This window comes from Haliotis cracherodii, unplaced genomic scaffold (genome assembly GCF_022045235.1).
Source record: "Haliotis cracherodii isolate W230 unplaced genomic scaffold, xgHalCrac1.p SCAF_10, whole genome shotgun sequence".
NCBI lineage: Eukaryota > Metazoa > Mollusca > Gastropoda > Lepetellida > Haliotidae > Haliotis > Haliotis cracherodii.
The window spans coordinates 24,047,963-24,062,803 of NW_027266265.1; the positions used below are offsets into that span (position 1 = coordinate 24,047,963).

General features: G+C 40.0%; 1 protein-coding gene across 1 annotated transcript in view; it reads left to right on the forward strand.

Moving 5' to 3' along the window:
- The window catches only part of LOC139448133 (uncharacterized), a 152,939-nt gene that overhangs the window by 39,185 nt on the left and 98,913 nt on the right, over positions 1 to 14,841 (forward strand). Inside the window, exons 3-4 of the mRNA XM_071229655.1 lie at positions 9,090 to 9,215; positions 9,306 to 9,400. Of these exons, the coding sequence (XP_071085756.1) occupies positions 9,090 to 9,215; positions 9,306 to 9,400 (221 nt within the window). The remainder of the gene's footprint in view (positions 1 to 9,089; positions 9,216 to 9,305; positions 9,401 to 14,841) is intronic.

The following is a 14,841-nucleotide window of genomic DNA, read 5'->3' on the forward strand; positions in this document are numbered from 1 at the left end:
CTATGTATTGACTTATGTTTTTATCCCCCGCCTGGCCAGAATGGCCGAAGGGGGATTATGTCGTGGCGCCGTCCGTCCGTCTGTCCCTCCCACAGAGGGTACTAAGCTTGTGAAATCAACTCCTCCTACAGTTTCCAGAGAATATCCCTGACACTCTACACACAAGATGTTGACATGTTGATGATACGCATATCGCAGTCCCGTTTCGTTTCGACTCATTTTGACAGAGTTACTGCCCCTGTTTTACGGAGCTTCATTTGCCTAATTGTGAGAGAGGGTACTAAGCTTGTGAAATCAACTTCTCCTACAGTTTCCAGAGAATATCCCTGACACTCTACACACAAGATGTTGACATGTTGATGATACGCATATCGCAGTCCCGTTTCATTTCGACAAATTTTGACAGAGTTACTGCCCCTGTTTTACGGAGCTTCATGAAATCTACTTCTCCAGTTTCCAGAGAATATCACAATATCTAACTATAACTATAACTATAGTTAGTTTCCTTGTATGAGCCTTTTGTGGGTGTTCTACATCCTTATGGCATTAGCATTCAGACTGGATTACTCCCAACAAAATGTTCTGCACAATTTTTTTCTAATGCAGTGCCATCTACTGTTGTTATTTCATAAAATACAAAGAAAATATAAACTAGTTACAAAAATTCATGCGGGGGGTGTTGTGCTCTCAGAGCACTCTTGTTGAACTTAAGTTTGTTTCAAGAAATCGGGACCTGTACTACTTAGATTCAAGTTGATACATATCCTTATACCATTAACCAGTAATGTATTAATCTGTGTTCTTTGAGCTAAGTAGGTTTTGCTTTTGCTTCACAGGACTTTGTGAAAGTCATTTCCCAAACAAAATCAATAAATAATGCGTTGAACAATTTGATTCAACAAGCATAAGACGTTGTATCCAAAGAAGGTAAATTTTATGGATAACAATTTCTTAATTGTACTTCGCCTGGAGAACCAAGAGTGGCTCGTCTCTTCACATACAGTTATTTATTAAGTTTCTTCTTGATGAGACGACGTCCTGTGGTGTTTTCATCTGTAATATCTGTATGAGATCGAATGTCTTTTATGATGGGTTTCAAGAGACGTTCTTTCTTGTCTTTGATCATTGCTGGATCTGAGGTGGGATTTATGCAACTCAATCTATCTATATAGTATAGAATAACTCTATGGTGCTCCTTAGAAATAGCTACTTGTGTAAATTCAGTGACACAATTGCGCACATTGGCAAAATTATTTTCCTGTATTATTTCAGTTTCCTGTCGATCCACTCCTCTTTTCAGTTTAGGTTTCATGTCCCATCGATATATCACAGACATGTGTTGCAGGCCAACATCGTTCCATTCATATCCTGCGCCCCATTTCCTGTCAGGTAATGTACAGTTTAGATCCCGCCTCCTTTCTTACAAGTCTTCATTGTTTGAAGATCCGGTCTAGAGTAGGTCTTAGGCAACCCATGCTTGCTTTAAAAAGCGACTATGCTGGTTGTAAGAGGCGACTAACGGGATCGGGTGGTCAAGCTCGCTGACTTGGTTGATGCATGTCATCGTATCCCAATTACGTTGATCGATCCTCATGATGTCAATCACTGGATTGTCTGATCCAGACACGAGTTTTTACAGACCGCCTTCATCATATAGCTGGAATATTGAGTGATTCGCGATAGAGTAGGTCTTCAGCAACCCATGCTTGCTGTAAAAGGCGACGATGCTTGTCGAAAGAGGCGACTAACGGGATCATGTGGTCAGGCTCCCTGACTTGGTTGATGCATGTCATCGAATCCCAATTGCGTGGATCGATGCTCATGATGCCAATCACTAGATTGTCTGGTCCAGACTCGATTATTTACAGACCGCCGTCATATAGCTGGAATATTGCTGAATGCGGCGTTACACAACAAACAATCAATCAATCAATCAATCAATCATGAAGTGTGCCTCCTTTCTTACAAGTCTTCATTGTGTGAAGATCCGGTCTAGAGTAGGTCTTAGGCAACCCATGCTTGCTTTAAAAAGCGACTATACTGGTTGTAAGAGGCGACTAACGGGATCGGGTGGTCAAGCTCGCTGACTTGGTTGATGCATGTCATCGTATCCCAATTACGTTGATCGATCCTCATGATGTCAATCACTGGATTGTCTGATCCAGACTCGAGTTTTTACAGACCGCCGTCATCATATAGCTGATATATTGTGTGATTCGCGGTAGAGTAGGTCTTCAGCAACCCATGCTTGCTGTAAAAGGCGACGATGCTTGTCGAAGGAGGCGACTAACGGGATCATGTGGTCAGGCTCCCTGACTTGGCTGATGCATGTCATCGAATCCCAATTGCGCGGATCGATGCTCATGATGCCAATCACTAGATTGTCTGGTCCAGACTCGATTATTTACAGACCGCCGTCATATAGCTGGAATATTGCTGAATGCGGCGTTACACAACAAACAATCAATCAATCAATCATGAAGTGTGTTTGAAGAAAGCCGTGCCTTACTTGTGCAACATAAACAGTTTCCAAATTCTTCTCTCAACCCTGTCAGTGACTTGGCAATAAACAGACCTGGAACAGGGCACATATTCACCTGGGACTAGATGTTCGAAACGATCGTGTGTAAACAACAAACTAAATCTAACCCTTGGTTTTTAGTCTCAAAATTGCGGGTAGAGTAATGTCATTCACTTTAAATAGACGTTGCATTCAGTGAAGTTGGAATTGGAAAGAACATTTGTTTAGGTTATGCTGAAAATGGATAAAAATGAACGTTCTTTGGGTGTGTCTTTGAGTCGTACCAACGCAAGATGAGCTGCTGATGACGGGATTACCACCGAATGCCGCACGGTTGCGTTTCCCAATGCAATACACAACAATGTGGAGCTTTATGGTGATATATTTGGGTAAAAAGTTCAAAATTCGTGATGTATTTGAAAACTTAGATTATGGAAAGGATGGAAGAATGTGTTTCTACCGCTGGAGAACGAACGTAACGTTGTTGCGTTACTGCTGGAGAACGAATGTTATGTTGCGAACTGTTTGAAGGTTGCGGCCACTGTAGCCAAACAATGAGGCATATGTCACTCTGTCATTGGGCCATCTGCTTGCCCTGACGATGCGGCATTTGTAGCCAAGTGAAGACAGATCTGGTGATTTTGGAAGGGAACTTCATTTGACAGCACTACATGGACTAATCTCTCGACGTCTTTCCAACAGAATCACCGGGCCTCTTTCAACATTATAACACATGGCCCTATACAACGTCTTACCTTGGCCAGCACACTCACCAGACTTATCAACTTATCCAACGGCCCATAACTTTTTAACTATGCACCCTAGCTTCACCAAACTTTCTACACACATTAACCACAATGAGTACTTGTGCCATTTGGTAGTTTGAAGATTCTGATTTTTTTAATTTTTGCCGTTTCCATGGAAATATTAGAAACTTAAACTTTTAGGGTGGGTGTTTTGTACGGCCCATATCTTTTTAACCATGCACCCTAGCTTCACCAAACTTGCTACACACATGAATTCTTTACCATATCTGTAAAGGCTAGATGGAAATTATTAATTTATTGATTTTCTTATATGATGTTGTTCCATTTTTTATGTGTTTTTATATGAACAATTTTTGGTCCTTTTGATAATTCTTCTTATGTAACTCCTCAATCAATTTTTTATTCAAAGGTGTTCATGGTGATCTACTTCCTCGTAGTGAACAATGGTAATATGGGAGATTTTTTTTTTTGGGGGGGGGGGGGGGGAATTGTCACTGGAACTCCATCCTAATTTTTAAAACATTGAAGTTTAAATCAGTTAGAAATATGTAATATTTAATTAATTAACAAACTATTTACTATTTGTTGTTGACCAGCGGGGATAACGGGGGTATGTGAGCTTTGTTCACTTCTTTCTTGTTTTTCAAGCAGATGGAGTTGGGTTTTTTTAAAAAATTATGATCTGTTGTTTGTTGTTTGATAGGCATTACTTAGAAGTTGATGGATGACAAGGTAGACACAATTTTTTTTTTTTTTTTTTTTTTTATGGATTACAACTTCTTTAATACTGTAAAAGGCGACGTTTCGGTATAGATCCTTATACCGTTGTCAAGCAAGACTGAATGAGGGTTACTTACTTACTTACGTTTGGAGATTTAACGTGCGCTTTCCGACTGGAGCGTATTTCGCACACGGGCCCGGTCGGGCCATTTAGCGTGGTTTTGAAGGGAAAATAAAGGTGTTGCAACCAGAGGGGGGTTTTAGTGGTTGCTTATATAAGTTTTGGAGATTTTGAAATTTGGAATGCATGCCTAGGGGTGTGGTAGTGTACCAAGGGAGTGTGTTGGTGTGTGTGTGTTTGTTTGTTTATGTGGCGTGGTTGAGTGTTTTTAGATGCGGATCATTAGATTGGTTTTAGTTAAGTATACGCCTAGTGCTTTAAATTTTTCTATATTGTTATGTGGATTTAGGATTGATTCTAGGGTTATGGCTTTATCTACTTTTAGATTTGTTTGGAGTGTTGCTCGGTGGGTTTGGTAGTGCGTGCAGTGTAAGAGTGCATGTTCTATTGTTTCCAGGTGTGGGCAGTGTGGGCATTTTCCGGTTGCGTGCTTTTTCATTTTTAGGAGTTGACTGTTTAGTTTAGTGTGACCTGTTTGGAGTTTGGTGATTATTCTATCAATTTTCTTGGATGGATGGAGGATTTTAGGTTTGGTTAGAGGTTTTTTGAGGATTTTGATTATCTGTGTGTTTGTTTTTAGGTATGTCTTATGCCATCTTTGGGTGATTTTACGTTTGTTAATGCTCTTGATCTCTGCTTTAGACATTGGTAGATTAAGGCTTATTTCAGGAATTTTGAGGGATTTTTTGGCGGCTTGATCGGCGTTTTCGTTTCCATATATTCCTACGTGGGCTGGGATCCAGATAAATGCTATTTGTTTGCCTGCCTCTGTTAAGTTATTTGCGCTTTTGAGTATTTGGTTAATGAGTTTAGGGCGGTTTTTGGTGTTTTTATTTTGGAGGGCCTGTAGTCCACTTAGTGAGTCTGTGAGTATTAGGATTTTTTTATGTTTTTTAGCATGTTGGTTATGGAGGGCGGATGCTATGCCCATTAACTCTGCAGTGAAGATGGATTGGTTGTTTGGGAGTCGATAAGATTGAGTGTTCCTATTTGGTTGTGCTATGTGGACTCCAAAACCAGTGCGATTTGTGATCGGATCGGAAGATCCGTCTGTGTAGATGTGGCACCAATTTGGCCAGTTTTCGTGTATGTAAGCTAGTGTGGTGGATTTAGCTATGTTTGGATCGGTTTGTTTGTTTATTGAGTTTGCCAGAGATGTGTCTATTTGGGGGATTTTTAGTTTTGGGGTAAATATATTTGATGGTTTGCAGTTTTGTTGGAGGTTATCTATTTGGTTTTCGTTTAGGTAGTTGAAAATTCGTTGAGATATTGGAGTAAGTAAAGGGTGCTTCCTAGTTAGAGCCTGGTTACGAGGGCGGATATTTTCGTTTATGAGGTTTTGGATGAGAGGGTTTGATTGGGACGAGGCCCAGAAATTAAGGGTTAAGTGTTGCCTACGTAGGTTTAGTGGCATTTCTCCTGTTAAGGCCTGAAGTGAAGTGAGAGAGGTGCCATGTTGGGAACGTGTGACTATTTTAAGAGCTTGGTATTGGATTGAGTCTAGTTTTTTGGTTAGGTTATTGCTAAGCGTATCATAGATCGCACATCCGTAATCTAATTTAGACCTAATTAGTGATGTGTAGAGAGAGAGTAGAGTATCTTTGGAGGCCCCCCAGTTGGAGCCGGTGAGGCATCTTAGTGCGTTTAGATCTTTGCTGCATTTAGTTGTTAAGTTTTTAACGTGGGCCTCCCATGTTAGGTGTTGATCGAAGATTAGCCCTAGGAATTTGGTTTGTTTTTGGAACTTAATTGGTTTATTGTTTAATTTAAGATTTGGGGTGGTGTGTTTCATTTTTCGGTGTTTGAAGACTATTCCTGTAGTTTTTTCGGAGTTTAGGGAGAAGCCCCACTTGTCTGCCCATTGCTGTATTTTATTTAGGGATTTTTGGAGTAGATTTTGGGAAGTTGACATACTTTTCGTGCGGATCCAGAGGGCTCCGTCATCTGCGAATTTGGATGTTTTAATTTTAGGGGATAGGCCCTCGAAGAGGTCATTGATCATTATGTTAAAGAGTGTTGGGCTAAGAATGCTGCCCTGGGGAGTGCCGTTTTCTAGGGGACACTGGTCCGATAGAACCTGGTCTATACCCACTGTGATTTTTCGGTTATTTAGGAAGTCCTGGATGTAGTTAACGATTTGTCCTTTTAGTCCTATTTTTTTAAGTTTTTGAATTAGCCCGTTGTGCCAAACCATGTCGAATGCTTTTGAGAAGTCCAAGAAGATGCCTGTAGTATATTGTTTGTTGAGTTGTCCTGTTTTGATCTCCTGTTCTAACCGGGCGAGATTGTCTAGAGTTGAGCGGCCAGGAGTGAACCCGCTTTGGTCTGTATTTATGGTGTTGTTTAGAGTTAGGTAGTGTTGTAATCTATTTTTGGTCATAGATTCCATTACTTTACATAAGTTTGAGGTCAGAGATATTGGCCTGTAAGAGTTAGCTTGGTTTGTAGGTTTGTCGGGTTTAGGGATAGGGATAACTAGAGCCTGTTTCCAAGAGGTTGGTACCTGGCCGTTTAGGTAGATTAGATTATAGAGTTTGAGTAGTGACTGTAGTAGCTTGGGAGGGAGTTTTTTGATTATTTGGTAGGATGTTAGGTCTAGTCCTGGGGCTGTTCCCTTTTTCCTGTTTTGGAGTACATAGTTTAGTTCTTCTATTGTGAAGGGTTGGTTTATTTCTAGGTTATCGTTTAATTCTTTGGTAGGTTTGGATTCTGTTTTGAGTTTTGTTTGGAATTTATCACTGAAGTTTTTGTTACTGCTGATGGTCGAAAAGTGTTTAGCTAGGTTATTTGCTTTTTCGCTGGGGTTGGTTGAGTTATTTATATTAGGAGTTTTTTTGTGTCTTTTTAGGCCTCTAATGGCATGAATTTTGCGCCAGACCGTCCTGGCATCTGTGCGGTTATTTAATCCCTCGCAAAATTTTTTCCAGTCCCTGGTTTTGGCTATTTTGACTAGGTTTTGGACCTCATGGTTTAGTTTGTGGGCTATAGGTATGTAGTTATGGTCGCGTTTGGCTTTATTGAAGGCTTTTTTACGTTTTTGTCTGGTTTGTTCTATTTCCTCGTTCCACCAGGGTACTGAGGGTTTGCCTGATTTGTTTGCTTTTCTAAAGGGTATTGAATTTTTAGCTGAGGTGATTATGTATTCTGTTAGGTTTTTGCAGAAGGTTTCTGGGTCATTATGTTCTATCTCGTTTAGATTGGCTTGTTTGCAGATATTTTGGAATTTATCCCAGTTAGCCTGGTTATAGTTAAATTTGGGTTCTGAGTTTTCGGGTTTGTCGGGGACGTTGGTATTTCCTATGGTTATGTTTATTGGGAAGTGGTCACTTCCTAGTGGGGCGTCGTGAACTTCCCCATTGAATGAGGGACATAGTGTAGAATATATATAGCAAGTGGATGATAACAATAGAGGATTAACAGTAACAACAAGGGCATACATGAGTGGGATAACATAGGTAGGTGTGACAACAAAGGGATTACCAATAATCACCTGTTTATTGGCTTCATGCCCCTATTGGCTTCTAGCTATGTGTTTTCTGCCCATCGTGTTGTGATAGCATAATCCCTTTGTTGTCACACCTACCTATGTTATCCCACTCATGTATGCCCTTGTTGTTACTGTTAATCCTCTATTGTTATCATCCACTTGCTATATATATTCTACACTATGTCCCTCATTCAGTCTTGCTTGACAACGATATAAGGATCTATACCGAAACGTCGCCTTTTACAGTATTAAAGAAGTTGTTATCCATAAAAAAAAAAAAAAAATAAAAAAAAAAAATTAAAAAAAAAAATTTAAAAAAAAAAATTGTGTCTACCTGTTTTTTGTTGTTGTTTTTTTAAAAAACACCCAGAAATTAAATGGTCCAAACTCAGAGTGATCCCCATATCATAACAGACACATGTCTGTCATGTTGCCTAATACGATGACGTTCGCATGACGTTCGTTTGCACGCCTCCAGACACATCCACGCAAACACCGATAGTCAAGAGTGAATATGGACCCATCTGAAAACATTACACACGAACATTAGTGATTCTCCCACTTTCTAACGCCCTAAACACCATTTGCGTCTGGCTAGAATGTGTCGATTTGTTAACGGTGGTACAACACATGGTCACCGTGGACGCATAATAGCTGCATGCAGACAATTTCTAATCGTGTGGTCAGAAGCCTGGCGCAAACGAACAGCGATTTCATTGGCAGTCATTTGTATTTTTTAAATCCATAGAACTCTTGTTTGTTTTCTTAACAAATCAGATTAGTTTCAATGGTAAACCCCCAAAAGCGAAAATAACAGTGTTATGTATTTAAGATGTCCTACCTGGACATTGATAACTTCAACATGTGTCGTCGCAAGATGCGTGGTACGGTGCCCCAATTCATCCGAAAGAAGCGCTGCTTTTCAAACTGGACAGCGTGAGTCACCGCAGAGGTTGTAGTAAGCACTACGTGGAAACTCAATACTATCCCTTGTTCTCATTTAATGAAGGGTGGGACGACTACCTGTTTCTAAAAACAAGGGACCACTTCTATGACCGATTACGCTATCCACTGCAAGTCTATTCCTTGTGAGATCATGCATGTCTATTAGTTTGTAAATGTCCTTCACATGTCTAAAAACAAAACCTTTGAAAGCTTTACTTTTGTCTTCAATGTTGTAACCGTGATCAAAAACTTTGAGCAAGAGTCGTATACATCCTCTTTGAACCATTTATATTTACGTTACAGTATAGCACATATAGTGGATAGTCTCTAGATCTAGATCTCTAGGTACGAAGTAAGTCGTAATAAGACATGTCTACGGTTAGAATTCGCCGCTACAATAGGTATGCACATACTACATCAGAACTGGCTACACAGACGTATGGTGAAACTGCGTGTTTGCTGTGTCAGAATGCCTTGACGAGGCAGGCCACCAACTGTATCAGAAGGTGCACATACAAGATCTGTACATGGGGAAGGTGAAGGCCCTGGACCAGCATCAAGAGATAGAGCTCATCAGTGCCCGCTTCCTGAGAGGTACGTGAGCAAATATGTCATATATAAGCCCATTTTACTTTGCATTCATCAACTTGCGTCGGTAAGGTAACAATGATGTATGTTTTTCAGATGAGATGAGGGAGGAAAAGGAAAAGAAAGAGGAAGAGCTTGGTATAGCAAAGAGGAGGCTAGACGATCAAAACATGAACTTCTACAAGCAGTTTGTGAGTGGTAGAATTTAGATAAGGGATAAGAAAAGAGCCTACCAATTGACTTTCGTTCCATATAGTCCTTTTTGTCCGATATCCTGCGAGAAATGAGAGGTCATGACAGTCTGATCATTTGGGCAATATTTGTGTACTACGATCAGAAATATATTTATCTTTTAAGGCCTCACAAAAAATACAGCAGTCGTAATATATGTACCGTAACGAAGACCAAATAACCAATAATTTCTTCAACGCCAAACCAAAATACATGTGTCAGCGCAAAGTTCCAAAGTTTAATGTGACATGAACTAATTATCAAAAGAACCAGACAAAACGCATCATGGTTTATGTCCGTATATAAAACAATATTTGGGGGCAGTTGTGTGACGGTATTAAGGCTACATTTTAAGCGTGAACGTATAGTAGTGCAATCTTTACAGGCGGAAATATGAACATAAACAATGACGCCCACCAGCTGTGTTATAATACACATATTATCCAGAAACCAGAACAGTCTATTATCGTACATGGCGCACATAGGCGATATGAAACGCTAAAAAGCGTACAAAGGGTACAATGCTCTGCTCTCCTCCACTCCTGTAACGTGTACACAGATTCTAAAAGGATACAGATAGGTAGTATGTTCTTAGGGTTTCGTTACACATGCAAATCTCATTTACTCAAACCTTTTAAGTAGAAACATTAAAATCTTAATTGTGTTTGGACAGTAAATTAGTACTTATAATGGCTAACCTGATAACAAATGAAATATGTGAGAGTGTAACATATTTGTATGTTCCATGTGCCATATACTTGATTTTCAGTGTAATATGTCTGTTATGATCAATATATGCATGAATGAATTTAAAAGGCTAGAAAAAAAACGAAATAGGTCCCAAACTACATCATAAGTTATTCCCTAAACCGCATGGTTACTGCACATTTAAATGTCATAAAAATTACAACAAAGTTTAAGAATATACTGGCAAAAAGACAATATCACAAGTTTACACCACACAAAATTAATGTTCGCTCGTTTCAGAGAAAAAACATTGCATGTCTTTGAAGCTTGTGTCTTGTGGCCATGTCAGACTGTGTTGATTTTAACTGATTTCAAATCATCAGCTATTTTATTGTACAAATTATGCCAATTCTATGGTTTTATACAATTCTTGTGCATACACATCTTTGTGCTCTTTTGTGTGTTCTCATACTCATCCCATTTTCAATGTGCCCAGGTCATACTTATTACTTACAATATTGTGATGAGCGCAAATAAGCCTTAGATGGCCTAAGTCAGCCTCTTATCTATTCACAAGAACTACTACTACTACTACTACTACTACTACTACCTCGTTAGAAATACTTAAGTTCGAAATAGTGCATTCAAAACATAATTATGACCCAAAACATGCGGATAAAACAAGGTTGAGTTCCTTTATTGCTATCACACGTTTTAAATACAACGTTCCTCCATTACCTATGCATACATATGGTTAGCAGTTTAGTCGTTATTTTTAACCAACGAATCAAGTCACGCCCTGGTTCCTGCGAGAGGGAGACCAACGACAAATAAGCGCTCAGATTTACTTTGCACAGTAAACGACAATATTAGTAGTTGCCTTGCAACACCTACCTCAGCCTTGCGGCCATCTAATGTAAAGTAGGGGATATTTAAGGTGAAACTATAGGAAAGTCCCCAATTATCTGGCAATGAAAGTGAGTGATTGATGTCGCAAGATCATTTCCGAAGGAATCAAGCTCCGAAACACAATATTATGACAGTCGGAGAGTAAGTGCAAGGGGTGGTATGCAGGATTTACCATGATCATTCAGATTCGGTTGTGAGCAGACGTAAGTTGCTTCCTTGGAACCAAACGATCATTAAGGAAGCAACAGCTTTGATCACGCGGCCATTGCAACGTGCTGAACGTTTACGGGTCATAGGCATGATGCAGGTAGGCACACGTCAAAATATTGTCGCCCAAACGCTGCATGTTCCTCAATCTGTCATCAGTAGATTGTCGGTCCCATACCAACAAACACATAACGTCGATAATCGACGCCTCTTTGGACTCCCAAGGGCAACGACTCCAGCCCAGAACTGATTAGTCAGAACGATGGCTTTAAGAAATCGGTGCAAACTGCCACTTAGTAAAGGACCGGTTTCAATAGACAACTGGTGTAAGAGTACATGACCATGAAAACGTCTGCACAGATGGCATTTGCGTTCACGACGTTCACGTGTCATCCCTCATTTTACTGCACGTCATTTGAATTAGAGGCGTCAGTTGTGTAGGGAACATCAGCTCTGGGAAACTCGACTTTGGGCTGATGTCACGTTTTCTGACGAATCGAGGATGACTCTCGATCGAAGGAATCAAGTTTGGAGACGTCTTAATAAGAGTTGTTTGGACGTTAAAGACCTACAGGTCAATACTATCGGGACATCATTGCACCACCGTGTTGGGCAACGTTTCATCTTTCAAGATGATCATGCACGTACTCATCGTGCCAGTACTGTGACTCAATTCCACCAACAGCCTCCAACAGCCAAACATGTTATGCCATGGCTAGCACCCAGTCCTGAACTACTCATTGGAACAACATGAGTCAAGATGACATTTGTCAAGAATTCGTGCATGTCTGGCCAACAGAGGTTTTTTTTCTCTCGATAGTATAAGATAGCTACAATAAAGAAGGAAGCGTCGTTTATTTCACGACGAAACATTGTTCTGTCATGACGTCATTTCTGAAGATTCGAACATGTGCTCGCAATTTAATGACGTCGCAATTTTTTGGAAGTTTCAAGTGAGTTGCTCCCCAGTGATGCAACGCATGTAAACGCAATGGCCGAACGCTCACATTTAAAAGTTGGGAGAGATATGACAATCGGTATTGGAAAAAAGCTACAGATAATCGACGTGAGAATATCCGGCGGGAAATATCAAAAGGAAACACCCTATTCGTAGAATAGACCCTATTCGTAAAATATTGTCGAGGTCGGATTGTATTCATAGAGCCATCATTATTTAAATACGGATAACTATTTTTAAAGCTTGGATACTTTACTAATATTGTAACGTAACCCCCTGGATGCCACAGGGACATATATGTCCCTCCTCTACAACCCTCACTTTGAAGTCGAATAAAATTCAAAATACATCACCCACACAAATACACATTACAGTTTTGAACAAGCATGAAATACTCATATCCCCCGCCAATATGACATGTCCGGTTGTGTGCAATGCATTAGCTCCTGTGAACTATGTTCACTGGACCTTTTAGTAATGGCTTAATTGCAGGACTAAAAAAGTTATTACTGGTCTTGTTTTGCCATCTGCATATTATGATAGAATACGTAACTGTATTTGTAATGATTAAGGATGAGACATATGGACGAAAAACTTCTTTATTACAATTCGGTGAAGGTTCTAACACCGTTATCAAGCAAGTGAAGTACAGAATATGGTTGACAAGAATATATACAGGATAGGATGCAATGCAGTGTTTATACAGTTGAGTACGTTTAAGATTCATTTACAGTTGTATTTGTAATGAGATGTGTTAAAACTTGAACAATAATTAGAGATCATTGAGAGCAGGGGTCAACATGAGGTGTACTGAGAAGTACAGCACCAATCATCTGATGATCTGAGTAGTAGACCGGAGTCTGGAATGCTACAGCACTGGCATGATCAGTAAACAACAAGTCCAGTGTAGCTCCTAGATAGTGAGTTGAAGATCGAGTGAATGAGTTGAGTCATTTTCCGCACATGAAACAAATCTTCAAGTCTGAGTTTTTCACTCAGATCACAGTTGAAATCCCCAGTAACTAGGGCATGTTCACATTCATGCTGCTTGGAGAGATCCTGAAGTTTCTGCATGAAATAAGAAAGTGAATGCGACAACCGTGTCCATGACACTTTTGGAGGAACATACACACAAGCAATGCAGAACTTACCAACAAGAAAGGAAATGTATTCAATACTGCGAGATGACATTACATCACATAGCTGGACACTGTTCTTCAGCAATACCATGTGTAGTGTCTCCTGGATAGACTTTATATCCTGGCAGGTCTCTTTCACTGTAGTCATTGATGTGTGTTTCTGTGAAACACAGAACATCAAGCACACCAACAAACTTGTCCTTCTTCACATCTTCGAAATGAGCACTGAGGGATCGAACATTCAAGTGAGCTACCTTGAGTCCATCACCATGGATGTTCTCTACAGGGTGTGTCCAGGTGAACAGTTTTTCATTCCTCAATCTAGTCATCTCATCTAATGCTTTTTTGTTTACTACAATTTTGTGTTCATCAAAACCTACAAGCTTTAGGCCTTTGCTTGATTTGACCATACTGAGCATCGTATACACTTGACCAGGCTGGGCTTGAAAGATTACATGACAGATTTAGCATTGTCTGACACAGAGAACAAGGCTGTTACAGCAGTAATTGGTACTGCATGTTTCAATTTGACAGGACTTCGCTTTCGTGCATCACGGCACTGAGAGGAAATAGGCTGGTTCGGGTGTCCCCGTTCATGTAACCGGTACCCGCTGTGAGGAAGTAGGCTGGTTCAGGTGCCACTGTTCATGTTACCAACATGCACTGTGATGAAGTAGGCTGGTTCGGGTGCCACTTGTAAATTGTGTTTTCACAATAATTCACCATAAACCTTGCCAAAGCCCCTTTGTCAAGTGGTATACATCTCAATTAGGTTATAATGGTAACGGTTCTCAGGCAACCCTGTGTAGATGTTTTTGTAGAATATATAAACGGTTTCTGAGTTATGCTCTTGCTAAGGAAACATTCGTAAAAACTCCCAAACTATCAAAAGGCATGGTTTTCAAGATCTGCTCCGGAAACGAGGACTACCGCTATTTTCAGCGTAAGTCAACGTCGTTGCCATGGGAACTCGAAAAATATATAAAAAATTAAATCCCAAACTATCAGAAGGCATGGTTTTCAAGATGTGAAATTCCCTGGTCTGTGATATCATCCACTGGCATTTTAGGCGAAGCAAAAAAATAAAAGTACTGAAAAGGACCTCTGAAAATTAGGTACTTCGTAAATGTCGCCATTTTTTACACATTACTAAAACACCACTCACGGCGTTATTTACAGCATGTTTTGAAATCTAAATTTCGGATATTTACTCGGACAAATGAATTTCAAAAATAGCATATTAGTGATCACGGGTACCTGTCTTTTATGAATTCACGAATGATCATTCCAAAACGTCTCCGATAACCCAAGAATCGTTTAGAATGTTTTGGAAAATACGCAAACACGAACGCCGAAGTGAACTTTACGCCATATTGGATAGTGTTTAGAAAATCACGTTTCAGGTACACCGGTTATGGGACGCCTGTAACATCACCTATATTTCAAAACTCATACATCTTTGAATTCCTCATACATATTAGAATCAAATGACCAATGGTCT